The sequence below is a fragment of the Alternaria novae-zelandiae genome, assembly GCF_023758075.1.
Source record: "Alternaria novae-zelandiae strain BMP 2774 chromosome Unknown scaffold_1, whole genome shotgun sequence".
In the NCBI taxonomy this organism is placed as follows: Eukaryota; Fungi; Ascomycota; class Dothideomycetes; order Pleosporales; family Pleosporaceae; genus Alternaria; species Alternaria novae-zelandiae.
This window is the reverse complement of record NW_026056961.1, coordinates 1356075-1383951: the sequence shown is the minus strand read 5'-3', so window position 1 is coordinate 1383951 and position 27877 is coordinate 1356075. Positions and strand designations below refer to the sequence as shown.

Genomic DNA, 27877 nt, shown 5'->3' with positions numbered 1-27877 from the left:
TCACCCTACTTCAAAAGCTGGAGGGAAAGATACATTCCATCTCTAGCGTACAGCAAGCCTGACTACGACATCACTTTGCCTCACAAACCCAGCATTGAACGTCTTCCAGGGTCGATCATGAGCCATACGCATGTCGAAACAGCGGAGGAGCTCTGGAACGAGTTTGTGAACTTCCGCCAAGGCAACCTAAGGAAGATGTGTGATCAGTATACCAACAGAAGAGACGATCTTAGTACAATGTATCTCTCGTAGAAAACTTACGTTCTTCCCGATACATGTTCTCTTTCCTGCACCGAACAGCAGCATCCCCCTTTCCATCTCAATTTTTCTGGCCTCGCTCTCTAGCCAGCGCTCTGGTCGAAACTCCAAAGCGTCTTCGCCGAAGAGCTTCTTGTCGTATTGTATTATCTGCGGATTGATACCGACGTGGTATCCAGCCGGGATGTAGACGCCAGACAGGGTAATACCCTGTGCAGGAGCTATACGACTCATGTTGAATCCGGTACTTGGAAAAAGGCGAGAGGCTTCTTTAATGCACGCACTAATATACGGTAGGTGCTTCGTTGATTCCGCGAAGCTGACAGGTGCGCTGAGGAGGTGTTGCTGGGTCTGTAGTTGCTGGGTCGCTTTAGACATGGCATCGGGCGTCCTTATAAGATAGTATAAAACTGCCCTCAAGTTGACGGCGACAGAATCAGCGCCAGCCATAATACCAGCCCAAGACTCCAGTGTGACTTCTTTGTGTGTGAACCAAGCTTCACTATCTTTCTGTCCCACTTTACGCAGGAGCTGAGCAAGGATGTCTTGACTCTGATCGTCCGCTTCTGCCGAGCGTTGTAGTCGAAGTTGTGTCTGGCGTTTAGCTTCCACCACGGTAGCTTGTACGCCTTTGAACTGCTTCAAATTACTAGGAACACACATGGCGGCCAGCATGATGATGCTGCGCATGTAGGTCGGTGCCGCAGTACTGAAAGCAAGAAGCGGGGCAGCGTTGTGTACAGATTCAATAAAGGAATCCACATGTGTACCTTTCTCCAAGAAACCAAAGGAGTGGCCGAAAAGGATGTGCCCAATTACATCATGAGCAAATAGTTCGAGCCAAAGCCCCAGATCTACCTCTTCGTTTGTTTTGGCAAATTTGTCCAGTCGCACTTTCAACAAGTTTGTGCAATCATCGATCGCATCTTGATGCTTCAGAATGCTGACCATTTGATAGGCAGGCTGAACAATCCGACGATACCTGGTGTGCTTCTCTTCGTCTGTCTCGGTGAAGAGGTCTGCGTGCTCGCTTATACCTCGAGGGCGGAAAGAAACATACCTGCCAATTTAGCAGTCATACACAGCGTGCGTATGGTACCTGTAAGCGTGACTTACCAGTCCGTCTTGGTTAAAGGTTTCTGGGTAGTGTAGATGAGTGATATCGCGTCTGAATCGCTGGAGCTAACTTCGTTTGGAGCAATGCGTATAAGAGGACCATACTGCTCGTGTAGCTCGCGTTGGACAACCTCAAGATCACCGAGAAACATGCGGTACACTGTTGGTAAGTTCTGTGTCAGCATGGTTGGCTGTTGAACGAGCTACTTCCCGAGCTTGGGACTGAAAGCAGTGATTGCAAGTTCGTTGTGGCAATGAGAATGCGGATTGAGGGGGCTCTTACTACTCAGCAATTAGCATTTCTCGTACCGCACGATTTATTGGAGCTTGTGTACCTGAGCCACGTTCGCGAGACGGCAGGCCATAACGGGCCCGGTACACGTGCAAGTGGGTGTAGTGTACGACAATAGACGATCCACATAACCCAGTATGCTGCAAGCAGAAAAAGCATGTTGGTTGCAGAAGGCACTCGAAAAAGTTCGTTCAACGCCATTTTCAATTGTCGCGATTGTGTTGATCAAACCGAGGATGTGCAGTGGGCAGCTGCAGTGTAGGCATCGGACGCTCTTAAGTAGATGTGCCAAGCTTGTGTGCAACCACTCTGTGATGGTGTGTAGGTACGGCAGTTCCCTACGTACCACTGAGAACCCCGCGAACGACATGTGCATATGAATCCTGGGAAGTGCAGTTGCTACCTGGCCATGCACACGCTTGAAGGTGCATAGTGGCGTGAGGAGTCGCGAGGACATATGCGTAAGCACACCGGACGAAAAACCGATGGTATCCATTGAGATTGCGCGACGACGGAACATGATATGGGCATGATAAACGACGAAATCAAGGGCTTGTGAGAGAAAAAGCATAGTTGCAGGGAGAGGCTGGAGTGTGAGGGGATACGCCGGTAGAGGAGGAAGCGGCGCTAGCTGCGTTCAACGGATCGTGGACATGTTGCCGCTTTGGGACGGAATAATCCTGGCAGGCCATCGCGCGATTCCGCTGACCTCACACCCGAGTCAACTTTCCACCACCTGGACATTCTCGTATATTCGCCCTGGACAGCCCCTCACGTCGATAGAGGGATAGCAAGCGGACGCAGCACATCTGTCTGCCCAGCCATTGGCCCCCGACGCATCCAGCAAAAGCACCCGTGCACGTCATCCTCGCGCACTCCTCGACACACTCCAGCGTAGCCATGGGCTTCATCACGGGCTTCGTAAGTGCTGCCGATGGCTTCCAATGACACTAGCTAACCTGTGCAGCTCGGAGGCGTCACACTCACCACAGGCGTCCTCTATCTCAGCATCTCCCTACACACACAAAACCGCATAACACAAGCCGCGCTCCTACGACAGCAACGCCAAGTCCTCACCGAATTCTACGAGCCCAAGAAGCCAGAACCAGAGCCCACAAGCCGGGAAGCACCCGTCGGGCTAGCCGAGATGGCCAAGGACCGCTGGAACCGAAGCCTCGAGGAGGGCGTGAAGAAGGTCTACACGACAGATTGGCGGAGAGTACGGGAAGAGGCCGAGGACCGGGCGAGCGCCATTATGCAGAAGATTAGGGAGAGCAGCAAATGAGCGTGTGGTCGCGCGTGTATACTAGGAGCAAGTGAAGGCGGCGCTATGGCACGATTGCGACGATACCCCTCTGGCGACTGTACAAATATTCGGGCTTGCAATACGACCAGCATAGATTTTCCGAGTAGTATGGTAGGCTGCTTGTGCACCATCTCTTTCGTTGCGTCATCCCGTGATCCTGGTCCTCGAATTTCAAGCTACTCCCCACGTTTCCCTCTGATATTGTTCGTTTGCGTCCGCATGGCAACACCGCGCGTTTGCCTAGCTCCCCTCTCACCTCTCAACCAGCAACACCACAACGCTTCGGTTTCGTCTTGAACAACAACGCAGCCGCCTGCGCAACCATGGCGTCCCATGGCAAGGTCATGGACCTCTTCGACGAGCGCTATCTCGAGTTACAAGATGTTGTTGGCAACGTCGAGCCGCTACCCACTCTAGTACCTTATGAGCAGTACAAGGCTCACGCCATCGCCTACCGAATGGACACGAACCATGATATTTTCTTCGCGCTTCTCCAGGACTTCACGGAGCGCAAGGCATTGGAGACGGGCAAGGAGCTGTGGACGTGGTGTGTGCAGTGGGAAGTCAGTCAGACAGCGGCTCGCCAGTCCCTCACGGCATCGCAATCAGCAAAGAGGCCTCGCCTTGACTTGGACCCGCCGAACACCCCTACCGCGCAGAGACCGGCCAGCAACGCGCCTCCGATGACTCTGCATGCTCGTTGTATAGATCCCGATCTCTTGCACGAGGAGGACATGTTGCGCATTCTGGTCGATATCGTGCAGGTCGACAGCACAGTGGTGCCCAACTTCATCGAATTCCTTTACAGGTGGATCGACTTTTACGAAGGAGACGGAAAGGCTCTGAAGGCGGCTCTACATGGCGAGATTCCAAGCTTGTGGGACTTTGAATATCATCCATTTCTTGTCACTCAGGAAGCCAAAAAGGAAATTAATCAAGCAAGAGGTGTCGCCCAAGACAGCGGGAAGGACGGACAAGGCGGTGACACAACCACCCAGATGCGACAAAAGCCCGACCTAGCGGCACTCGAACGCAAGACAGAAGAAAGCGAACGTCTGAAGTACCGCGAAGTACACTTCGGCATCCAGCCCCCAAAGCTAGACGAGCCTCTGCCACCTCTCATCAACGTCCCCCGAGACCAGTACAAGCGAGCCAAGTATTACGAAGCTTGTTTCAAATCGCGACAACGCGCGTTCTTCTTACTAGTAGAAGCAGGAGTCACCGCCCAGAACATGCGAGACTACCACAGAGATCAGACAATGAGCCTGCAGGAGACGCCAAAGCTCGTGGACACAGGCGGCCTCAAGAACTACGAGAAGGACGCAAAACTTGCGCAGGCTTTCAAGTCGCTCAAGGAGCGACATAGGGCAAAGCAATTGGAAATTTCCATCAGCAACAAATTGGCGGACGAGGCTCAGTTTGCTGCGCGCAGTGCTCCTCCCCGAAGTCCATCGGGTGTCCCTCTTATCCCTACCACGACTATTCACGCTCATCGCCCGGATGTGACTGACGGTATATTGCGCAAGATCCAGCAGACCAAAGATGAGGAACTCCAAAGGATCAACATCGTTCCTACACCGCTTGTGGGCAAGATGAAGAGTACGCTGTTCCGAGGTGCAAGAGACAAAGCGGGTTTGCAAGCGATGTTCGCGCGTAGTAGTTTCCCATCGATCCCACGTTCTTCAGGCAACTTTGATGGCGGTAGGTTGAACAACAACAATCACGGCGATGGGAGTACCGATGAAGATTCAGACAGCGGCATGAGTGCCCCAAGGGCCAGAATGCGTCTGCTGCCTACACCCTTATTGCCATCGCCTACATCGCTTCCTCGTCCGAACCTCCCATCGCTCAAGACGCTTCCCTGTCCATCCCTACCACCGCCTGCAACGCTTCCTCGCCCGAACCTACCACCGCTACCGCGCCCACCACCTGCGATGACCTCCACTCAACCTCTGAACACGTTCATTCCTGACACGACATTGTTCCCCCACCTGCGACACCGATCAAGCCATGCCGCTCTACCTACTACAGAAGTTGCATCTGCTGCGGAACAGACACTACCAAATGTTGCGGCGCTCATGCGGAATATCACTCCAAATCCCGCAAACCAAATGATAGGGATGCTTAAGCAGCAGGTGAGTCTGGCTGTGAGTCGAGTGATGTCCCAGCAGAATGCCCGAGCTGGAGGGCCTAGTGTGCAAAATCCTCACTCTTATCCTCAACCACATTTTTCTGCGGCGTCTCAAGCTCCAAATATTACTGTGTCTGGACCGCAGTTACCTTCTCAACACCAACTGCCTAGGGGCTTCCAAGGCGGCTTCGGTCCTAATGCTCGACCGCCGCTACCACCTGGATTTGAACACCACCGTCATTCTCCATCTGGATACGGGGCTCCTCCTTCGTTGCCTCCGCCGGCGGGTCTTCCCCCTGCCTGGTTCCAGTCTGCTAATCACCAACCAAACCTGTCTCAGCAGGCTCACACATCATCTTGGCCAACACCACTAGGACGCTCTGACCATGCACCACCACCGGCTTTTGCACAGCGCCTCGCAGCTGCTCAAGAGACACAGGGTCATGCCGCTAGCTATGGTCAGCAACTTTCAGATGCTGGACCACCCTTACCACGGGCACCAGACCTGCCAAGTCTTAGCAGACCAGTTGGTCAGGGTGGATCTGTTCAGCAGCGCCAACTGCCCCCTCCAAATTCTCTACTGGCTCCACCTCAGGCGACTATGCAGCGCACTGCTCCATCTCCACTTCATCTTCGACCACCATCCCCTCTCTCATCATTCGCACCAAGTCTGCTAGCCACCTCTCCCTTTACCACATCCCACCGCGGTATTCCCATCCAAATCTATCTGCCTAAGATCGTCGTACCCGCAAACACCATCGGTCCCGGCGGACTGAAGCTAGGCGACAATGGAGTAGCCGAGACCGACGCTTTCCTCCTCGGATACACACACCCTAAGAGCGGGAAGATCACCCTCAATCGCGCAGTGTTTCTACCCTTGGGCGTGTGGGCCAACGCGCAAGACAGAGTACGAAAAGGTCACTATCAGGTACTGGAGAGCTATGCAGCACCGAATGGAAGACCTTCAGTACCGCATCGCGCTGCCTATGAGAAGGTGAAGCAAGCTTATGAGATGATGGTCATGGAATCTCCGGTGGCGAGGGAGCGAGAATTGACAAAGAGGTGGAGGGCTAGCAGGGGAAGAATGACGGCGACTCAGAGGGGTGCCGTCTGGGAAGGTTGGGCTGTGGAGGTTGACAGAGAGATCGCTTTGAGTAAGGAGGACAGAAAGGGTGCTTTTGTGCAGAACGCGCTGGTTGATGGAGTTGACGAGAATAGTGATGAGGCTAGGAGGAGGAGGGAGATTGAGGAGTTGCTTGAGACGGATGAGGCGTGGGACTATGAGGAGGACGAGAACGACGAAGACGAAGACGGAGTTGAGCAGGATTACGGAGATGAAATGGAGGAAGAAGATGATGATGAGGGGGATAGCGATGACGACGACGATGATGATGATGAAGATGAAGATGAAGAAAATGAGGTGGAGGACGGTGAGGATGAGGATGTGTATATGGACGGCTAGGCTCAGATTCATGAGATACAACAGCGTTTCGGAGCTGTTCCTAGGGATGATCCATCTCGAAGCTCGTTTCGAGTTCTCTTCTCTCCAACAAAGCTAGTCTAGATACAGCGTCCACCATCCACTTCCAGATTAACTCCTGTAATGAAGCCAGCCTCTTTGCTTGCCATGAAGATACACGCATTCACCACGTCGTCCACTTCACCAATCCTGCCCATAGGTACATTGGACGTGAACTTTGTCCTGTTCTCCGGTGTATCTTCCATTCCTGTAAAGGCAGAGAAGAGGCCTGTTCCTGTAACAAGGGGGCAAATGGACACGACTCGGATCTGATGGGGCCCGTACTCCGCTGCGAGGCCTTTTGTCGCCTGAAGTATGCATTAGTCATTGGGAGATCGCTGCGAAATTGAGATAGAGTCAAGATTTGACTTACGTTCCAAATCGCGCCTTTACTCGCGTTATACCATACGAGGCCTGGTCTTGGTCTGGTCGCCCCAACACTCGCGATGTTGATGATCACGCCTCCCTCTTTGCGCTCGATGGCTTGATCGACCCACGCATTGCAACCAAGATAAACACCTTTGACATTGACGTCGAAGACCTTCTCGAACTCGTCCTCCGTGACCGTCGTCGTAGGTTTACTGGTATATGACCAACCAGCGTTATTGACGAGTATATCGCAGCGCCCAAACTTCTCGATGCAAGCCGATACAGTAGCTTTCCAGTCGGACGTTTTGGTCACGTCCATCTTGTGGAAGGCGAGAGAGGAAGGGTTTGTGGCTGCCGTCGCTTCGCCGCCTGACTGGTTGATGTCGCAGACGAGGACTTTGGCGCCTTCGGAGGCCATGCCTTTTGAGATTCCGGCGCCGAAGCCTGAGCCGCCGCCTGATGGGGTTGTTAGTGAGATGTGAGAGGAATGATGAGGATGCGCTTTACCGGTCACGATGGCAACTTTGCCATCTAGTCTGCCCATGATGAGAGGTTTGATATGTTGCACCTCACGGTGTAAATGTAGGTCGGTCAACTGTATCTCCTCGAAAATATGTTTGAATTGCTAGGGTCGATGTTGAGTCTCAATAGCCAGCGACGATGTTGATGTTTTGATTACAACAGAGCAAAGCGTTCCTGCCTGCCATCTCATGGACCCTGATGTCTGCCACCGGTATCGCATCTCCAATCATCGTCAGTCGACTAGTCGTTCTTCGGAGTTGAGCACAGCAGTGAGGGGTAAGCGTGGTGCCCCGCATGGAGTTGACGTCGTGTTGGAGGACCACCGAGGTTTGGGCCAATTGGAGACCGTCTCCGCCGACGTTTCGCTGCTTTGAATGTCTGCGTCTGCGGCGTCTCTCCGGATCGCCTTTCCTGAAATATCCGGGTGTCGCTGCAGATACGCGCATTGGTCATGTAGGCTATACGCTGGAAAGTGGGGAAGCTCTGTTGTCTGCAGATGCTGATAATGGTGGCTGCGGAATCCATGCGCCTTCCAAGATCGTTTCGTCCAGGCAACTTCACTCTATATTGACCCTGCTTTGGTCAACGATACGTGGAAACTTAAAACAAATTCCCAAGACATCGCCATAAGTGAACGAGTTCCAAGTCAAACTCAAAATGGTGTCAGACAGGAAACACGAGCTACCGTTCAAGGTACGTCAATACGAACTCGTTCTTGCGATTGACTCGTACTGATATATACCAGCTGAACAATCCAGACTTACTCCATAGCCTATCATTTGTGAATGGCGATTGGGTACGAGCGAAGTCGGGAAAGACGTTCGAAGTGGTCGGTCAGTCATTACAGCATATCTACTGATCTGAACACCGAGATCTGACAGGCGATCAGACCCTGGAACAGGAAAGGCGTGGATAGAGTGTCCTACGAACGATGCATCTGATGTCGACGATGCTGTTAAGAGCTCGCATGCATGTTTCCAGGAGTACAAGAAGATCAGCCCGCGACAACGAGCACAAATGCTTTACCGATGGGATGCCCTCATCAAGGAGAACAGGGAAGACATAGCGACTATCCTTGTGTATGAGACCGGAAAACCTAGAGCCGAGGCGTATGGAGAAATCGATTACTCGACAGGCTTCACATGGTGGTTTGCTGGCGAAGCCGAGCGTATCCAAGGGAGTGTCTTCACTCCCGCGCTACCAAACAGACGCATCTTCACGATCAAGCAGCCGCTTGGTGTCGCTGTCGCGTTGGTACCATGGAACTTCCCCATCGCCATGATTCTTCGCAAAGCTGGTGCTGCATTGGCTGCGGGCTGCACGATGATTGTAAAACCCAGCCCGGAGACACCAATCACTGTACTCACACTGGCCTACCTCGCTCAAAAGGCTGGATTCCCAAAGGGGGCGTTGAACGTCCTGACCACAGATCTCGACAAGACACCAGAGCTCAGTGAGGCGCTTTGTCGGCATCCGCTTGTGAGCAAGGTCACGTTTACAGGCTCGACGCGCGTTGGCAAGCTAGTCGCTAGGATGTGTGCAGACAATCTGAAGAAAGTTACACTCGAATTGGGCGGCAATTGCCCTGTCCTGATCTTCGACGACGCGAGTATCGAGCAAGCTTTGACTCAGATCTTCGCGTTGAAGTACCGACATGCGGGTCAAGCGTGTATTACGGCAAACCGGATATACGTTCAGTCTGGAATCTTCGACAAGTTCCTCGAACGTTGGAACGCAGAGACACAAAAGATCGTCGTCGGTCACGGTTCAGACGAGAAGACGACAATGGGTCCAGTGACTACTCCACGGGGTGTCGAGAAAGCACTCGCTCTTGTCGAAGATGCGAAGAAAAAAGGCGCGAAGATTCATACGGGCGGTAATAAGGTGGACAAGGACGGTGGCTACTTCTTCGAACCTACTGTGATTACTGGCGTTACACCAGACATGGACATTGCCAATGAAGAAGCCTTCGCCCCGATCAGCACATTCATCAAGTTCGAGACTGAAGATGAGGCTGTCAAGGCCGCGAACGACACCAGTATGGGCCTCGCATCCTATTGCTTCACAAAGAACGTTGATCGCACCTGGAGACTGTTTGAGAATCTGGAGGCCGGCATGATCGGGCTGAACACCGTAAGTTGACAACGAAGATATCGGAAAGCATACTAACATGTGCCAGGGCAACTCCTCTGCTGCAGAATCGCCATTTGGTGGTATCAAACAGTCCGGCTATGGCAAAGAGTCAGGGAAGGATGTCGCAGTGAATGAGTATTTGATTACCAAGACGGGTACCTTTACGCTGGAGGAGCAGTCGTGAGATAATAGATGTTTTACGAGGTGGTGAAACCCTCGAGCATATACATCACTTTCAACTGTTACGCGTCGTGGCTAGCTTCTAGGGGCCATGCTGCAAGCTTGGCTGGCTTGACGCAGGGTGAACTGACGACCCTGATCCAAACTTGTCTTGCTTGCACGTTCACCGTCACTCTGGTGTTTATGGTATTGTTGGTGGTGAGACACAATCGGGCAATCGTATTGTGCCGGGGCGTTTCAATCACGCACGTGATGACGTTAGTGCCCGCCCGCGCTTTGGAGCTTACCGACCGCGGCGCGCTGCTTGTACAGCTCTCGAACTGCCAACAACACCACCTCACCGAATTGCCGGACCTCTTTGAAATATAGCCGCCATCATGGACGACACGGACATGACTGATGTCGCTTACGATATTGACATTGATGTAGGCGCAGACATTGAACCGGTAGCACAGCCGTCGCAACCACAGCAGGTTGTCCAGGTGAGCATTGCGCCAGGCTGCACGAGAAGGCGCAATTGACTGACATGGGCGCCATCGCAGGAGCCGGCCGAGCAAGAACAAAACATACCCGCCGCCTACCTTGAGGACATCATTGTCCACGAAGCATGGCCCGAATCGCTCAACCTCCAGGGCGTGAGCGACTTTGACCCCAACGACCCCCTCTACTGGGCGATGGAGCATTGCCAGTCAGACCCGCGCGTTAAGCAACTACGCTGGGTAAACGACAACTCGGTCAACCTCGAATTCTACAATAAGGAAGACGCGACCGTCGCACTAGGCATCCTCACTCACTCCGACGTGGGCGACACCAGCAACCTCTCGCTGCAAGAGCCCCGCACAGCGCAACCATACTCAAAGAAGCCCAACAGTCGCCTCGTCATCAGGCAGTCCAACGCTGGCGACCAGAAGCCGAAGGGCGCAGCAACCAAGAGCAACTACTACCAACGCAACCCAGACGTGGCTGGCAACCACCAGAGAGAGCCGCGACGGAACCAAAAACCGCAGAAAGACTATCTCGATTATGGCGACGAGGAAATGGGCTCCAGGGACCGATCAAGACGGGGGTACAGCCGAGACCAGTCCATGGGCGACTCAGGCGCTGACCGAAGGGGCCCGCGCCGGAACGGACGAGACAACCGTGATGGCCGTGATGGCCGAGAAGTCCGAGGTCGCGGTGGCAGAGGAGGTCGTCAGCCCGCTGATGGTAGACTCAGGAATGACGACGTTGATTCCTACCGACCCGGCTCAAGAAGGTACTTCAGCGCATTGCCCCATGCCCCTGTCAACAAGCTAACAGACCCAGTCCACAAGAGCCACGCTTCGGCCGTCTACGAGGACGCAGCGCCTCCCCTGCCTCCGACGAAGAAGGCGACGGTCGCTTCGGATTCGCAGAGAACGAGACCCACGCAGGCCGCCGTCGGTACCGCAGCCGGAGTCGCAGCCGCAACAACACTCGACGTCGCCGTGAACCCAGCATGGATCGTTGGACACACGACCGTGCAAACTATGATCGCGGCGGCCCTGCGAGTGGTGGACGTTGGCAGAAGGACTCTTTCCTTGACACTTCGCCAATGGGCCATAATCACCACCGGTCAAACGCCATCGACGCGACATACGGATCAAACAAGTCACGAGGAGGGGATTCGCTACTTTCTCGCATGACCAAGAATGGACAGCCCGTGCTTCCGCAACAGAAGCGGTCGCTAGCTGACAGAATCACACGCGATGACGACGATCCCGCTGAGTCGTTTGGTCGCCTCAAGGGTGACGACCGCGATCCCTATGTCACCGACTTCTCGGAGCCGTCACAGCCTCGACGAGGTCTCGCTGATCGCATCACACGCGATGACGATATCAGCATCCGTGGCCAAGGACGTGCACGCAGCCAGGAAGGAATCAACATCCGCGGATCTGCTGATCGGCGTGGCGGAGGAGGTGGTGGTATCAACATACGTGGTGTGGCGAGCGGTGCCTAGAATGCTTCCGCTAATGAGCGCGACGGGCGCGAGACAAGGAGAGATCGCTGGTCTCCCCAATATATGAAGGGTTCCGATGATATTGCTCTGATCAGTCGCCGTCGTAGCTTTGGTATCATCATGGAGGATCCTGAGTTTTGAGCACAGATTGGGCATGGCACTATCGGCTGCTAACGAAGCAAGCCTGGAAGAAGTTGCATACTACTCTACTCTACGGTCTTACTCTTTAATTGTGTCTTGCATTATGCTGGACGATTGCCGCTTTTGGGCATCAAAATTGGGCGTCTTTTTGCATATGGCGAAACGAAGGTTCGAGCATAACTCGAAATACCAAATCATGATCACAAGTTCAAACATGAACTGCTTGCCATTTCTTCCAATACTCAGTTTGTTTGAGGAAATGTTTGGATGCCTTGACGTGCAAGTGTACTTACAACTGGACGACTGTCTAGCACGGAAGGCAAGCGAAATGCTTGTCTCCTTGTTGTATATCCCGTTCTGAGGCAATCGAGCAACAATCCGTGGTCACGTCCACGCGCGTCTGGTATTCCATTGTCCCAGCAAACATTTGTAGACGGTATATAACCATCCCTCTTCATCCCATGCTCAGTTCTGCAATTAACACCTCAACACCACCAAGCAACCGTCATAGCCCTCATCCACCAAATGCATTTGTGCCACCTTGTCCATCCTCACTAACACCTTCACAGGTCCCAGTCCGGCTTCCATTCGCACCACTCACTCCCCTCCAAGACCTCTTCTAACTCCACCACAAAGCGCAACTGAGCTCACGGTCTCGCCATAACTACAAAAACTCAAAAAGATACCATCGGCACTAAAGACAATATCGACATCGGGTGTCTTCTACCACTTAGTGACAGCAGACCGGTGCAAGTTGTCCAGTCATCCATCTCTAAACCACCACGCTCTTTAACCGGCGCATACCTCCCCTCCGCCGCCCACTCGACCTTCGCTTTCCCTCTTAATACCTGTGGGCAGAGCGGCAGAACCGTTCTCCCCAGTCCCTCGATTTCAAGTTGTTCAACATGAGCCGAAACTGCGGTGTGCGTCGAGGTCTAGATCTCTCTATTATCTTTAGCTTTGGTTGGGTCTGAACGGGGCTCTGGGGTTTCTTTCTTTAAACTCTTTCCTTTTAATATATTCATACCGTTGGGTTGATCTCATTGCGCTGGGCGCTGCGAGATCAGACGTCTGGCATCTACTGGCAGGTAAGTGGAACGAAATCTCCTACTGTTTGCTGGTGGGTGGATGCTTGCTTGGTGGGTGTGGGAAGAAGAAGGAAGATGGAAGAATGGGACTAGGTAAGTACGTCTCCTTTCCGATTTGTGTACTGACCCGTGAGAGTACGGTCAACGGTCGAATGAGCATGGAGAGAGCTGGAGTGAAGTAGGTACGATGGATATATGTAGTCAACAGCGCTATTCAAAGACCATAGTAGTTACAGCGAAACTCGTCTAAAACCTCGCCTCAACCTTTTGCTCTGTGTCTTGCAGTGCCCACTGGCTCCTCGCCTTCTTGCTCCTCACAGCATCGACCTGTTCCTTTGTGAAGCCCTTCGCGACTGTCGCTGGGTTGTATCCCAGTCCAGTGATCTTGGCAATTTGCTCGTCTGACTTGTCCGTCGCGGCGCTTCCGTCGTGCCTCTTGTACACTGTGCATACTACGGCGCCTCCAAGACCCAAGTTGTGTTGCAGGGCAACCTTTGTATCCTTGATTGATCGGTTGTTGGCCCAACCACGCATGTGCCAAACGAGCTCAGCGCATTGAGCGAGACCTGTGGCACCGAGCGGATGGCCCTTGGAGATCAGACCGCCTGAGGGGTTGATGACGACCTTTCCGCCGTAGGTAATGCCACCCTTGCGGATAAGTTCGTGAGCCTTGCCCTTGGGCGCCAGGCCGAGGGCTTCAATGGTGACCATCTCGTTGGCGGAGAAACAGTCGTGGAGTTCGCACACCTTGACGTCGTCTGGTGATACGTTGGCCTCCTCGAGCGCCTCGCGAGCAGCCAGCTCACTCATGCTGTACCCTACTAGCTCAATGGCGCTTCGGTTGAACAGTGATGGTGTGTCAGTTGCTAGTCTTTGCCCAGCAATCAGGATGGCCTGGTCTTTGAGCTCGGGGCGCTTGTCTAGGAATTCCTGCGAGACCAACACTGTGGCAGCAGCTCCGTCGGAGGTCGGGCAGCATTGAAGCTTTGTGAGGGGTTCGTGAATCATGGGTGCGTTCATGACTTGCTCGAGGGTGTATTCGTCTTGGAATTGCGAGTAGGGGTTGTTCTTCGAGTGGGCGTGGTTGATGCGACCGATCTCTGCGAAGTCCTTGAGTTCGGAGCCGTATCTACAATGATGGTCAGTATAGAGACACGAGTTGGTCCAGACGTCGGGACTCACTTCTCCATGTGTTCCCGTCCAGCGTTTCCGAACATTTGCGCAGCACCTGGTGCCTTGGTGATACCCCTCGTCTCCTTCATCATCAGACTGGTCGTGCCTGTCGGGTTTGCGCGATCTTGGAAGAAGCTCTGTAGACTGCCGGGGAACATCTTCTCAAAGCCAACGACCAAGACGCAATCGGCCGCTCCGTGCGCGATCATGTTGCGTCCCATGTAGAGGCCAGTCGAGCCAGTCGAGCAGTTATTGTTGACGTTGTATACGGGAATGCCAGTCATGCCGAACTGGTAAAAGACGCGCTGACCGCAAGTTGAGTCGCCATAGCAGTAGCATGCGACGCCTTGGTCGACATCGTCGTAGTTGATGTGCGCGTCGAGCATGGCCTTGACGCCTGCCTCAAAACCAAGCTCAGGGTAGTCCACCTTGCCACGAGGCTTGATGAACTTGGTCATGCCCACGCCGAGCACGTAGACGGGCTGCTTCTTGCCGACCATGATGGCGGTTGTGAGTTGTGAAGGTTGGGATGCGAAGGAGCTTTAGCGGTGGAGCAAGTGCGATGGAGACGTAGCAGTACAATCGAACTATGGTGGTTCTGAAAGAACGGAGATAGTGGAGAATAGCGAGACGCCCTCCATGGTGATGTATATAGCGCGACGGTTGTCCCCGCATCCGCAACACCCGTGGAAGTTTGGCGCGTGGAGATGCCGAGGTTGACTCGTGAATGACAGGGGCGGGTCTGAATAACCGATCCTCCGCGCAAGGGTAAACTTCTAACAAGACGCGACAGTAGACAACCACTACATAATAACTGACGCCCTCAGTATATGCGCAGAAGCACGTATACTGTTTTATAAACATCAAGCCGCTCTGGGCGAGTTTGTTAGAGCAGTAAACCCGAAGGGGTACGCTGTATTGGATACTGACACCTCATTCTCTAGTCAGGAATCAACCATCTTTGTACGTGGATACCAGCGTATAGAATGACGCGACACATTCAGTACGAGAATTTGGCGTCACGATCATTCTTCTGGGGCAATTCCATGAGTGTCTTGTATCGAAGACCATTTAGCCGACACAGATCTGAGGTTACTGTAGAAGAAGCCTATGTCTTCCTGGTCAATGTAAACGCTACCTAGGTACGCTTGACTTCTACTTCTACTCTTTGCATCACCCACTTTTTCTCTTCTTTCTATCCACTGCCTTTCTTCTTGTCTTTTTTACCAGGGCGTCAAAAGTTTGTACAAATGCATTGATCAGGCCAGTCTTTGCATCCTTCCCTCGTAGCGTATTTGGCACAGTGATTCTGAATCAACAACTCCATCCGGCAAGCGCAGATGATGGATTGCATCACCATGGGACCTGATATCCACGTCATGTAATGCTTCCTTTTCCAACCGCAGGTAGCAGGAACCAGATGCAACCTCCTTCCAAGACTCAACAACATCATCGCTGAGCTCAAGATCCCATGTACCACGCCATGTAAGTGTCGCTATCGCACTTGCAGTATGTCGCTGATAAATTACCGCGCAGGCTTGTCCTGGTTCACTGTTCCAGAGCACCATGGTTTGGAGCTGCGGCATCTTGAGCGCAACCGAACTAGCGTTTTGCAACAGTGTATAAATATCTTGGCGAGGAGCTGTCCGGGCCAGTGTGGATGACGTGAGTGTCAACGACTGCAGGAGATTCCAGGTACATGGCAGCTGCTGGCATGAAGTGAAGAACTGCTGGGCGTCGATCATGTATGAAATAGAAAGGCGCTCTAGATGTTGGCTTTTGGCGGCAAACGCTCTGGTAAGGTAGAGTTTTGTAGCTGAGGGAGTTTCCACACGTTGGTTCAAATGTGGCGTGGCGTTATCCACTGCCAATTCAAGTTGGTTGTTGAAGTCCTTAAAGATAGATAATCTCCTAACGGAGTTTGGAACGCTTTCCAGGACCCAGGTGAACAGTACTATTAAGATGTCAGAAAAAACCAAAATACATGTTTGATGTAGGTGGAAGGGTGGGGGTGGGTCTTCAATCTTGTACCAGATCCGATATAAGACAATCTCAACAGAACGAGTACGGCCCCTCTACATTTCTAGGCACAAAAGCGTGTAGTGGAGAAAGGGCTCAACGTACTATATGCACGCAGGATCTGGTGATTGCGCCGGACAACCCACGACTCGTGGACTATACTTTCTAGCCGAGGGAGTTTCTCCCACAAGGCCTTTAGTACGTCGGGAGAAAGCTCATGTCGAAGTTGTCGACGTATGCAGAAGCCTGTAACGGCATGAACGGCAAGGATGTTTTGAGGGATGTTCCAGGGGAGCAGAGAGAAGAGGCGCAAAACGGCGGGCCGGCCAGGAGTCTCGAGCTGCTGACCATTAACCCAACCGTGTTTTGGGTCGTGCCATCTAATGGCTTTCTCCTCTTGCGTCCAGTCTCTTGTGTCTTCATGTCCAGGCCCAAAACAGTAGTTTTTGAACCAGTGTTGTGAGTCACTCGGTGAAGATGCGCTCAGTTCGAGTGTCAACCGACCCGTAGGCTGCCAGGTACTTAGGATAGAAAAGAGCTTTATGATAGCCCTCTTAAACATGGTAGATCTATCACGGGACGCAATGGCGGGTCGTTTACAACTGGTGCAGGCGTATCGAGGAAGAGCGATATTGAAACAGATGTGCTTGACAAGAGGTCTTTGTCGGATAACGAGGGATTCCAGTTCTTTTAGACAGGATGGCTGCAATGATAGTCGGGAAAAATTCCTGGGTTCAAAAATGACCTGCCATTCCTTACAGACGGCTGCGCATTGAGCCCAGCCAGGATATTTCTGACCTGAGATTTCGTCGAGGATTGAAAGACGGATATCTGCAGGCAACGAGGGCCAGGGAAAGGCGATGCCATCGTGTCTCTCCGTCATTTCTGAGATAGAAATTTCTTTGGCAGTAGTTATGGTAGGAGGAATCGCGCACGTTCGAATTTTCGGGTTTTGGTGGTGGGATTGATGATGGAGATGCGCAGGGCGCTCCTTTAATAGTCAACGCACAGGTGTCCCGGTTCCGCTGCGATTAAGACACCTACTGACTTCAGTTATATGATTGCCTCGACTTCGACCGTGTTTGGCTATAAGGAATATCGCATGGTGGTCAATGATCTTTGACTCGCATCTATGAGCGATTCCATATCTTGGTAGCCATCCACTTCACCCCATGGTACTGCGATGACGCAGAGCGAAACTAACCACAACTTCCGTAACATCAACGACCTGGACGGAAAGATAATCTCACAGATGAGAGATGTCGCGAGTATAATATACTGGTGTTCAATGATTATCTTCGATTGCTCCCCGGCCTACCCAGATAACGTTACATCACGTATTCAGTGCAGAGAACGCGCTCACGGGCAGCAAGAGCTCGTCTACGGCGCAAAAGAGATCCAATTCTTGTATCTATTCCATGCGACACGATCCCTCCGCGCGCTGCCGGATGTCAGGCTCCACGGACTACTAGCGAAGACCAACTGTTGTGTGTTTTTTGTTACTCTTGAGACGAATACAATGGGCCAAGTCTAAGCGCATCTGTTGTATATTTCTTGCTGTCTTCAACAAGTGTCGTTCGCGTGATTGTTGGGGGACGACAGCGTCTGAGAGTAAGCGATAATTGTGGCTTGATCGTGAAATTAAAATTTTGATTCTCCATGATGGACTGCAAAGAGTAAATTTCTTGTCACCTCTTGTGACTCGACTTGGGTATCGTCCAATCGTCTTCTCACGTCTCGACACGCTCCTATCTGCGTCCTTAGGCAACCCCAATCGTCGAGGTTGCATGCACTGATCCGACCAACTCCCGTCTTGATTCAAATCGCGTCCACCGTATTCTACGCTCTCAACTGACGTCCTCGTCCTCTTCATCCCTCTTCCTTTCTCGCTCGTCCTCTTGCTCCTTCAGATGCATGGCCTCGACCAGCTCACTGCCCTCCATACCCACCTCTTCTCCGTTGCTGCCATCTGTCGGCTGCTTCTCTCTTATGGCCTTTTGGGCTTCCACTCTCTCGCGGACCAGCTTTGCAATTGCGTTGTCTGTTTGCACATTGAGTCCCTTCATCTTCTGCTCCAAATCTCTCTTCAAGTCCCAATTTGGCTTTTTGGGCTGCAACTTGAACAGGTCCAGTCCCTTGTCCTCAGCGGTTTCTGCTTCTTGTTGCGCCTTTGTCTCGAGCGCCAGCTGCTCTGCCTTGTATTCCAGTGTGTTTGTGGGGTCGGCGATTGGTGTATTGTCAAAGCCCAACTTGACATTTCGCGTCGTCGCATCGAAGTTTCGGCCGGAGAGGTATGTGGCTGTTACTGATGTTTCCTCTTCTTCTGTGCGTGTGAGAGCTTGCGACGTCTCGGCCTGGAGCTGGGTGGATGGCGAGTCGGCAGCTTCTGGCGCGTCTGATATTTGTTCTTGTTTCCGTTTCAGTGACTTGAGCTGTGCGAGGCGTGACTTCCGGTCATTGGCGGCAGCGGATAGCTTTTCGTGCGAAGACATGGTGAGAGCTTTGCGGTTGCGCCGGGCAGGAATGTGCTTGCATGCAGGGTCGGGACGTGTCCAAAGCTGGTCTATGACGTGATGCTGTGCACGAATTTCCTCTGAGAATGCGCGGAGAGAACAGAGAGTGTGCTGGGTGGTTGCTGAAGTCGTCGTGGTTGTCGTGTGGCTGCGGAGAACAGCTCGGGAGTCCAAGATCTTCTCCGGTTAGCGCTTCTGACCAAACACGCACCTTCTCAAGTTTTCGTGCTCCTCGCCATCCTCACCAGCTGCTTGCAATTGACACGTCATGGCTCCGTGAAGACGACAGCACCTGCATCTTCTCATGCCCCGCTTTCGCGTTCCCAATGCTAGCCTCATCGCCAGCGCCGACTTTCCCATCCTGCCGTTCCTCGCTCCGAGAGTCTTCGCCCAGTCATCGACGACGAAAGTACACAGCCAACAGCATGGAAGGCCTAGCACAACACGGGACAAAGAGAAGGATAGATCAAAGAGCTTAGAGGAACATAGCAGGGTGGAAGATCAGGACTTAATCTCGAGCCCCCGACAGACAACTATACCAACATGTCGCAAGCGACCGACACAAGACGCTCCTGTTGCGGGGCTCCTACGGACGTCTGGCCATTGGAACAAAAGAACTAACGGTCACGTTTCTGTCAATCGCCTCTATGCGGACATATCGATATTCACTCGCCAGTATGCCCGCTCATACGTAACGACCACATCCAGCAACAAAGGCGTAGCGGATGAGAAGACGCTCTCACGACCTCGAGCTCGTCGGGCACAGTCCAATCGCACTCGTGCTCCCTCGTCCTCCGTTCAACGCACACCTCTGCGAGCCGAGAGACATTCGAAACAACTCGCCTTGGAACGTGCGCGACTCGACAACTACGTCTCTAGACTACCTGCCTCGTTTTCGAGTGCAAGACGCGACCAAGATGGCCGATACAGATCCCTTCGACGCCGCGTGGCAAACCTTGTCAGCTGGAACCAGACGCATCTTGATCTGACTGACGCTTCTGCAAAAGAGAATGGGCTTCAATACGCGTTTGCGGCACTGGATCGCCCCGTCTACGCATCTTTGCGGAGAAACACACGTAGCGTCGTTATAGAACACGACCCACGATGTGCGCGATTGAGTTGGACGCTCTTTGCGGGAGACACCGAATCAAGTCCGCGCCAAGTATCGGACAGGTGGAAGGCTCTCGACATCTCGACGCGGAAAGCCTACGCTCATAAGTTGCTCATTTATCTCCTCGACCGTAAGCCTGGCCGCGCTTTATACTTCATACAAGCTCTGGTTAACGATACACGTACCTGGAGCCGGAAGCGAGAAGCTATTGCCGACGCTCTCAGTCATCTTTCCAAACTTCATCGACACCGATTGTATCAGGACCAGAGTTGGGGTACTGACCTAGAAGCACGCAACCGCGAATTCGTCCCGGCGTTCTTGCACGTCTTTGTCAAGACGTTATCTAGCAAGCCCGATCTCTGTTCTCAAGACTTACTGTACAATCTTGTCGAGCTGGCCAAGATAGAGGATCTGAAGAAAGTGTTCGATTGCCTCGTGGAACACAAGGTACGCGTTGACTACGATACAGTGCTACACTATGCCACTGCATTTGGGCAAGCTGGTGAAGTGCAGTATGCGTTGAAATGCCTCGAGGCATTAAAAAGCCGACATTCAGCTAAGTCGTGGGAGTCTGTTGTGACTCGTCAAAGACTTCGCTGGGTGTGCGCTGTCATACTGCGAAGGAGCATGGCTGCAACCAAAGACTTTCACCACACTCCATATATCGTCGCTGCCTTTGTAAACATGGGTATCCAGATGGACTTACTTCTTTACAATGTCGTCATACACAACGCAATGGAAGCTGGAGATCATGCCACGGCTTTCAAGGTGTACAACACCTTCGAAAATAATGACCTACAGCCAGACAAATACACATTCGGGATAATGCTCCATGGATGTACCATGCAAAATGATCCAGCCTTTTTCCAAAGATTTGCACAGTATTGCGAAGAGGTAGCACAAGATATCCAGGACCCTTGGCTAGCAACGGAGTGTCTCTACTATCAGTATGTACGCTACAGAGTTGATGGAAACGTCGAACAGACCTCGGCCATGCTATGGCACTCTTATTCCAGACTTTTCACGATAGCGCCTCTCCAGCCATTCGTTGGCTACGGAACCGCAAGCCTAGGGAACGCCGTAGTGTCACAAGATTCATCTACGCCAGAATCTGTGCGCATTTCTCCTTCACATGTAACGCTATACATCATGCTGCAGACAGAGATTCAAGCAGCCTTGGCAGTTAGCAACATGCGAGTCTACAACTTATATCTCAAATTCAAGTCGGTCGTGCAAGAGGGGGGTCATCCGGCGTTCAATGAATTGGCTCGGCAACCGCAAATCTGGAACGCCTTCCTCTACGCCTTTTGTCAAAAACAGCAATTCGCAAACGCATCTCAGCTCATTCAAGACATGACGAATGGCCCAGCAAAGCCCAATGTCTACAGCTGGAATATCTTCATGCAGGCTTTCTTCAAGACAGGCCAGATACAAGCGGCAGAACGAATTTTCGAGATCATGCGCGACAGGGGTACCGATCCTTCCAAGTACACCTGGGGAGTCATGATGCGAGGATATGCAAATGCCCAACTTGTCGACCAAATCGACGATATCTTACCACATCTTGACGCCGAGGACGAGTCGGACCCTGATTTACTGCGATTCTTGGCGAAAGTAGTCGATCGGAGAAAGTTGATGACTATACTGGAGAAAAGCAGGCTGCAGAAAGAGGCGATTGCGCTAGAGAGGGCGGAGCAAGAAGCTGAAGCAGAGCGACACTGGTGGCAGCGGGCGCTCAAAGCTGTCGAAGTAGCACCCACGAACGATGTTACCTCGGTCCAATCTGGCGCGACTGGCTCTCCAGTTGAATCTTCAACTTCTCCAACCGTGGAGCGTTCTGGCGCGACTGGCTCTTCTGTTGTTGAAACTACTGTCTCTTCAACCAAAGAACAATTGGACTCACATCAAGACCGAGCCAGCGATCTTGAAACTGCAACGGAGCCTCCTCAGGTGCCTCATAGCCAGCCAAAAGCACCGCGCGCCAACCTACAAGACCCTGAAGTCCAATACAGGAAGCTCCAAGAACGGTTGGGTCTTGTCCAGCCCGCCCCTCCCATGGTTGATGATGTCGCGCTCAAGCCGGCCAAGACCTCCCAAGCGGCGCCCGTCTTCAAGAGTATGATAGACTTAGACAAGTCTAAACCCAGGATTACAGAGCCTGGTAAAGCTGCTAGTATGCGGAAGAGGGCTAGATTCAATCTCGCCAAACCCAAGGGTAGAGGTGATTTAAGATAATGCGGCTTTGGGAAGGTTGTATCTGTAGTTCCAATTGTATGTATGTAATCTGCAAGCCTACCGACGGGGTTATCCATGATGAACTACACCTGCTTGCTATCCACGCACATGTGTTCACACCCACGTCTACAATACACTGCAGAAACGATTACTCATACAGCACACAGTATGTAGACCTCGCCGTCCATCTACTATTATTACACATGCCAAGTAGGCCGACCTTCTTTTTTCCCTCATAATTGTGACGCGCAACCAGTCAGAAGTCTGGAACAGGACGGGTAGCTCATATTTCTAGTCAACCCGCTGTTGAACCAAACTCCACCGTCGAACCCCGCAATGACACCAGAGAACATGCGTACTCTGACCGACAGCCCGGGGACGCCGAGTGATATACTCATTCTCTGGAAGCAGAAGGATGACTGCTCACCCGCATGGAAATATCTTGGGGAAAGAAGGGAGGCAACCGTGCCGACCCTTGTTTTACCCTACCTGCAAGGCTGCATCGCACAAACATCTCATATCACAAACTGTTTGGTACGGTTCGGCAGGATGTTGACCGCGGGGTCGGGGCAAGATCTACGTTGCATGTACAGCCTCGCAAGCAGGCATGCAGCATGCATGCTACGTTACGTAGCTACTGCTGACTACTGTGTACTAGCGGACGCGTTGGGAGCGAACCGGAGTCTCTCAACATTACTTGCCGGCCGCTGCCAGCTAGTGGTCTAGGTCTAGATCAAAACAGACCTGCTGTCGGGCCGCGTACACCCCAAGCACACGAGTGGCTGGGCGAGGACAGATAACCACATTCTTTGTTTTGCAGTGGAATAGGGTCAGATCGAGTACGATGTATAATCGAAGAAGCGATTTGGGAATATCCAGAATCGATGAACATGATGGATATAATATTCCCCATCGGGTAGTGTTGGTTGAAACACGGGGAAGTGAGCAAAAGACTTGTGTAAAGTTTGGTGTCAATCTATTTTCTCTGTACCTATATAGATAGAGACCTCCAACGTCATCTGTGGGCCCCAGCATGTAAAAGAAAAAGAGTTTGCCCAAGTAATTGGCGTACGTGTTAAATGGTAAAAAGATGGTGATGGAGAAAAGGCGTTGGCTAATTACAAGAGTACTATATTGGTCGCGTGAGAAAGCGTCAATCCTCGAGATTCCAGCATCAATGTGATAGAGAAAGGTGACAAGACAAGGAAAAAAGCTGCCAGCATGCATCATCCCACACAGATCCAAGAGAATCAAAAAGGTCCCACCTCTTGAATCCTTGCCGACAAATCGACGCGTAGTGAGATATGCATGCTGCGCTGGTCCAGACTCAAAAACGCTCGTGCTTTTGTTTGTTGTGCCCATCGATCAATGTCTCAGCAGTGTAAGCTTCCGCATCTTCCGAAGAAGACTCCCCGTTATGTGGAGTGGGGCATGCGGAAGGGTTTTCCGGCATACATGCGGGCAAACTTGCATGTGCATGCAACAACAGTACAACTAACAAACGCGAAGATCGATACGATGCAAAATGAATTGATGGCCACCCGATGAACGCCTCCGTTTGGATATATGTCGAGTGAGAGCTAAAGGAAATGGGTAAGGATAGAGTCGCAATATACAGGTAGCGATGGATGTAAAAATACGATGACAACAAGTGCGTGCGACTAGAAGTTTTGCGCGATTCCAGAGTTGCCTTGTTGGGGGAAGACACTGGGGTTCTCGATCCTCGTGTTCCGTCGTGCTGATACGTCTCTTATGATGGGCTGTTGTTGGGCAGCGTATGGATCGTTGGCGGCATATGGCCCGTTCTGGTAGTAGTCTTGGTTGTTGTAGTACTCCTGTGGGTGACCATTGGCCATACCAGGGTAGTCGCCAGAGTTGTCAGAGTGGTTGGCTGCTGAGTATGACGACGAAGCGTTGGAAGGCCCGCGGTGCACACCGGCCTGGTTGTTGGCAGAGTTGGCAGCGGCAGCACCGTTGACGACGCCGAGGGCGCCGATACCGTCCGAGTCCATGGTCTGGCGACGGCCGTCTACAAGCGGGTCGTTGGAGTGAGCGTCAGAGTAGGCACCGTGTGTGGGAGAGTGTGGGCTGGTGTATCCGCCGGGGTTGCTGTTGCTATCGGAGTAGGTCATACCAGAGGTGAGAGTGGTGGACATCTTGCGGTTGGAGCTGGTGGTGGTGTTGCCCCAGCCTCGGTAACCGCTGTCGTCTTCAGCCATGGCCAACCCACCAACCGCAGGAAGGGTAGGGTCGTGGTTAGGGTTGAAGCCATACTCCTCGACTTCCTTCCTGCGTTCGTCCTCGGCACTCTGGCGCTGCTTGCGTTTGCGCCAGAAGAAGATGCCGGCTAGGACTAGCAAAGCGACGACAACAACGGGAATGACGACAGCAATGGCAGTCTTACCACCAGTGCTGAGACCGCCATCGTTCTCCTTCTGTGCATTCTGCAATTGGGTAGAGTCGGTGTTGGCAGGGTCAGCGGCACCTGTTCCAGAGGGGGACGCGCTGTTGGTTGGTGCTGCAGTGGGAGAATCTGGAGTAAAAGTGCGGATAACGGTGACCACTGACGGTGTCTCTCCTTCTGCCGTGGGTGTCACGGTGGAGATGATTACTTGGGTCGAGGGTTCAGCCGACGGGGCAGTGAAGACGCTCGTGTCGACGAAGCTTGGTGCAGCGCTGGTCGTGGCAGCAGGAGGAGGAGCCTGGGTGGATGATTGCGCTGGCGGTGGTGCGCTCGACTGCGCTGGGGGAGGAGCTGCCGACGTTGATGGGGCTGGAGCCGCTGATGAAGCCGGCGGCGGTGCCTGGCTCGACTGGGCGGGCGGGTCACTGGTTGGGGCGGCGCTGGATGCGGGAGGAGCGCTCGAGGCGGGTGGAGGAGGCTCTGAGGAGGGCGCGGCCGCTGAAGGCGTGTTAGAAGCCGGCGCAGGACTTGAAGGAGAGTCTGCAGGCGGGCTGGACGAGGCGGCGGGAGCAGAAGGCTCCGTAGGCGCAGGCGCTGCGGACGGTGTTACAGACGGCGAAGGAAGATCTGACGAGGGCGGATCTGAGGATGGGGCAGAGGCAGGAGGAGCAGAGGCAGACGTAGCAGCGGGCGCGGACGAGGCAGCGGGTGCAGAGGAGGGAGAAAGAATGGAAGTAGACAACGTACTCTCGGTCACATTGCTGGACATGATGGCGACAATGGCAGCCAGCAGCTGACGGGCGTGGCAAGGAGCGACTGAGGCGACGACGACGGCGACGCGAAGACGGATAAGAGGTGCCGCGCGAGGGAGGTCGGACAGTCAGCAAGGGGAGAGGTTCGCTGGAGATGAGGAAGTTAGAGTTCCGTGGTACCGCTGGCGGGCTGTAGCAGGCGCGGCGATCTCGTGTCTCCGCCGTGGGTCCGCAGTGATGATGTATCGACGGAGGCTCTTGGGTTGCCAATCGACGGCGGGCGAGGTTGTGCACGAAGGTTAGTGGACCTGCACGGCAGCGGACAGGCGACCCCAGCCAGCACCTGTTGATAGAGCTGCCGAACCGAAAGCGCCCAACAACCACAAGCGCGCTGCTTTGCTGCTTTACCCTGCCGCCCGTGCCAATTGGGGGGATTCGCGGTCTGGCGTCTGATTGCGATCGGCCTCTGGCTCTTGTGAAACAATACCGTCGCAGCTCGCACGCAGCGACAGACGCGACGGGCCTGGCAGCTTTTCACCACGCCCACGCCAAGGCCTGATGCCGCTCCTGGTGTTGCATCCAGCAGCGACTGGCTTGGAGCTTCGCACGGAAAAGCGGGTGTCTAATGCAGCTTCTAATGCACCCTCGCTGACTAGCCGCGGTCCCAAAGGGGGAGCTCATAACTGCTGAGCCGGCTAGCGACGAAAGCGGCATGGGCGTGGCTGTGTGTGTCTGGAGTCTGAAATGCGAAATCTGGCACAGCGGCCCCTTGAGATCGCTTGCTCCCTTTGTGCTGCATGCAAAACACCGAATCGCCTGCGTTGCACAGCGCCGCGATAATGCGCCTTTCCTCGCTGCCTTGGCCGGTGCATGCCGTCATCCGCCAGGCCCTGGGCTGAAATTTCTCCACCACCCCAGTCGCAATAACATCATCCGCTCGTGTTCTGAGCGAGCTTCCTGTTCTTCGCAGCCCGTGCGCCCGTCATTGGCTCCGTGGCGTGCCACTCTATATTAAGACGGCCAGAGTACCCTCGGCACACAACCTCCCGTCTGCTCTACTGTACGGACAGCGCACTGTGGCTTCGCAACTGATGCAGCTACTGCTATCTTACGAGGCAGCACGTCGTAAACACCACCACTAGATGCGCGCTTTTCATCACCTGTCTTCGTATCTCGTCATCTGCTTTTGCTGCTGCCGAGCGCAGGGTTCGTCTCTCCACCTGCGCGCTCACTAGTGACAAACAAATTCTCACCGAACTATCTTGTGAAAACAACCAATTCTCGTGTGATTAGACACCATTACCCTGTCGCAGTTCGCTGCCTTGCTCACTCCACACTGTCATGCTTAGTGTACCATCACCTGCGCCTTCCCCTTACTGCTAATGCTGCACCGCTTCATTCTTCACTAGATTGCGGAAGCCACATCTATCACTCGTCCACTCTCTGACTGCGGAACGCCAGAAGCTTGATCACTAGCGTATCAGAGCATCGTCTGCGAACTGGCTAGAGCACGCCCGGAATTATGGCCTTGCGCCCTTGCAGCTTATCCTTACCAAACTTCTTCTCGTACCACCGCTTGCCCTGCAACGCGCGCGGAAGCATAGTAGAAATCTCGTTGAGAAGAAACGTGCGTGCAGGCACACACTGCCAGCCCCCAATCATCCACCACCCTGCCCACTCAATCCACTCGCACAGGTAATGCGCGTGCAGCGAGTACTTGAACAGGCCGTTCTTCGGTATCATGTACACCTTGTCCACATTTTCCACGGCTTTGCCCTGCTCAGCGGCTGCCTTGCGTTGCTTGCGGTCTGCTGATCTCCGGATCTCACGCAGGTCGTCGTCGTGGAACATGTTGGCCAAAAGTCCCCAGCACCAGATCACGAGCCCTAGAAACATGTACTCTTGTCGCGCTGCCCACTCGTCTCGTGATGTTGGTCCGTAGCCCGCGAGGTAGCCGCCAATGGAGATGGCGTTGAACATTTGGAACCCAAATGCCATGATCCAAACAAACGGGTGCATTGGCGACATGCTGGGATTGAGAAAGAGGGGTGAGATAACTGCGCGGTAGAGGTAGTGAAAGACCTGAAGTCTGATCAGCACAGTTTCTGTAGAGCCTCCAATATACTCACAAAGCATCCAGCCATGGTCCAGTTACCCAACGGTAGTTCTTCAAGCCCCAATTCTTTCGGGAGCGTAAACATGATGTACAGCAGGGTTATGAAGCCTGCCGACTCCATGGTCGCCCATCCTATCTTGCCATCGATGTTGAAACGCGACTCAATCGACGTCTTGCCCTGTGGGTACCAGTCCAGAACCCATTGCGCCGCAGTAATCTTTGTTCACCAACAAGGTTAGTAAGGACAGTATCAAGTGGCACTGGGTCGCGGCACGGTGCCCAGCAATCTGTCGGGTGTGTGCTTACAACAGGAAAGAACTGCCAGATCCAGCAAATCAGCTCCCAGTTCTCGCGCGACGGCGGCAGCCAATTCTCCACAATCGCCATGCTTGTATGATGAGATATGGCGACGCAGAATGAGATCTGACGACGTGTAGAGACAATTGCTAATGGGAACCTGGTGATCAGGTGTGGATTGAATCACAAAACAATGATGTCACCAAACACTGTTACATCCGCGC

The 27877-nt window shown here is 53.2% G+C and overlaps 11 protein-coding genes across 11 annotated transcripts; 5 read left to right on the top strand and 6 right to left on the bottom strand.

The window, feature by feature from the left end:
* Positions 1 to 42: 42 nt before the first annotated feature.
* On the bottom strand, positions 43 to 1559 carry J4E88_000430 (uncharacterized protein; the record flags this gene model as incomplete). Its single annotated transcript, XM_049394107.1, has 3 exons — positions 43 to 186; positions 262 to 1318; positions 1375 to 1559. The coding sequence occupies 3 exons, from the start codon at positions 1557 to 1559 to the stop codon at positions 43 to 45; spliced, it is 1386 nt and encodes a 461-aa protein (XP_049259936.1).
* A 1007-nt stretch (positions 1560 to 2566) lies between these two features.
* On the top strand, positions 2567 to 2951 carry J4E88_000429 (uncharacterized protein; the record flags this gene model as incomplete). Its single annotated transcript, XM_049394106.1, has 2 exons — positions 2567 to 2587; positions 2634 to 2951. 2 exons carry the CDS (start codon positions 2567 to 2569, stop codon positions 2949 to 2951), a joined length of 339 nt encoding a protein of 112 aa, XP_049259935.1.
* A 344-nt stretch (positions 2952 to 3295) lies between these two features.
* J4E88_000428 (uncharacterized protein) lies at positions 3296 to 6565 on the top strand (the record flags this gene model as incomplete). Its single annotated transcript, XM_049394105.1, has 2 exons — positions 3296 to 5107; positions 5249 to 6565. The coding sequence occupies 2 exons, from the start codon at positions 3296 to 3298 to the stop codon at positions 6563 to 6565; spliced, it is 3129 nt and encodes a 1042-aa protein (XP_049259934.1).
* A 98-nt stretch (positions 6566 to 6663) lies between these two features.
* Positions 6664 to 7535, bottom strand: J4E88_000427 (uncharacterized protein; the record flags this gene model as incomplete). The annotated part of the gene is made up of 3 exons (XM_049394104.1): positions 6664 to 6930; positions 6996 to 7447; positions 7499 to 7535. 3 exons carry the CDS (start codon positions 7533 to 7535, stop codon positions 6664 to 6666), a joined length of 756 nt encoding a protein of 251 aa, XP_049259933.1.
* A 635-nt stretch (positions 7536 to 8170) lies between these two features.
* J4E88_000426 (uncharacterized protein) lies at positions 8171 to 9830 on the top strand (the record flags this gene model as incomplete). The annotated part of the gene is made up of 4 exons (XM_049394103.1): positions 8171 to 8206; positions 8259 to 8346; positions 8403 to 9646; positions 9693 to 9830. The coding sequence occupies 4 exons, from the start codon at positions 8171 to 8173 to the stop codon at positions 9828 to 9830; spliced, it is 1506 nt and encodes a 501-aa protein (XP_049259932.1).
* Positions 9831 to 10203: 373 nt separating this feature from the next.
* J4E88_000425 (uncharacterized protein) lies at positions 10204 to 11804 on the top strand (the record flags this gene model as incomplete). The annotated part of the gene is made up of 3 exons (XM_049394102.1): positions 10204 to 10308; positions 10369 to 11081; positions 11132 to 11804. The coding sequence occupies 3 exons, from the start codon at positions 10204 to 10206 to the stop codon at positions 11802 to 11804; spliced, it is 1491 nt and encodes a 496-aa protein (XP_049259931.1).
* Positions 11805 to 13279: 1475 nt separating this feature from the next.
* J4E88_000424 (uncharacterized protein) lies at positions 13280 to 14706 on the bottom strand (the record flags this gene model as incomplete). Its single annotated transcript, XM_049394101.1, has 2 exons — positions 13280 to 14162; positions 14216 to 14706. 2 exons carry the CDS (start codon positions 14704 to 14706, stop codon positions 13280 to 13282), a joined length of 1374 nt encoding a protein of 457 aa, XP_049259930.1.
* A 3366-nt stretch (positions 14707 to 18072) lies between these two features.
* J4E88_000423 (uncharacterized protein) lies at positions 18073 to 18717 on the bottom strand (the record flags this gene model as incomplete). The annotated part of the gene is made up of 1 exon (XM_049394100.1): positions 18073 to 18717. One exon carries the CDS (start codon positions 18715 to 18717, stop codon positions 18073 to 18075), a length of 645 nt encoding a protein of 214 aa, XP_049259929.1.
* Positions 18718 to 20681: 1964 nt separating this feature from the next.
* On the top strand, positions 20682 to 22084 carry J4E88_000422 (uncharacterized protein; the record flags this gene model as incomplete). Its single annotated transcript, XM_049394099.1, has 2 exons — positions 20682 to 20687; positions 20891 to 22084. The coding sequence occupies 2 exons, from the start codon at positions 20682 to 20684 to the stop codon at positions 22082 to 22084; spliced, it is 1200 nt and encodes a 399-aa protein (XP_049259928.1).
* A 1661-nt stretch (positions 22085 to 23745) lies between these two features.
* On the bottom strand, positions 23746 to 25257 carry J4E88_000421 (uncharacterized protein; the record flags this gene model as incomplete). Its single annotated transcript, XM_049394098.1, has 2 exons — positions 23746 to 24665; positions 25236 to 25257. The coding sequence occupies 2 exons, from the start codon at positions 25255 to 25257 to the stop codon at positions 23746 to 23748; spliced, it is 942 nt and encodes a 313-aa protein (XP_049259927.1).
* A 1486-nt stretch (positions 25258 to 26743) lies between these two features.
* Positions 26744 to 27743, bottom strand: J4E88_000420 (uncharacterized protein; the record flags this gene model as incomplete). The annotated part of the gene is made up of 3 exons (XM_049394097.1): positions 26744 to 27322; positions 27370 to 27573; positions 27663 to 27743. 3 exons carry the CDS (start codon positions 27741 to 27743, stop codon positions 26744 to 26746), a joined length of 864 nt encoding a protein of 287 aa, XP_049259926.1.
* Between the last annotated feature and the right edge of the window lie 134 nt (positions 27744 to 27877).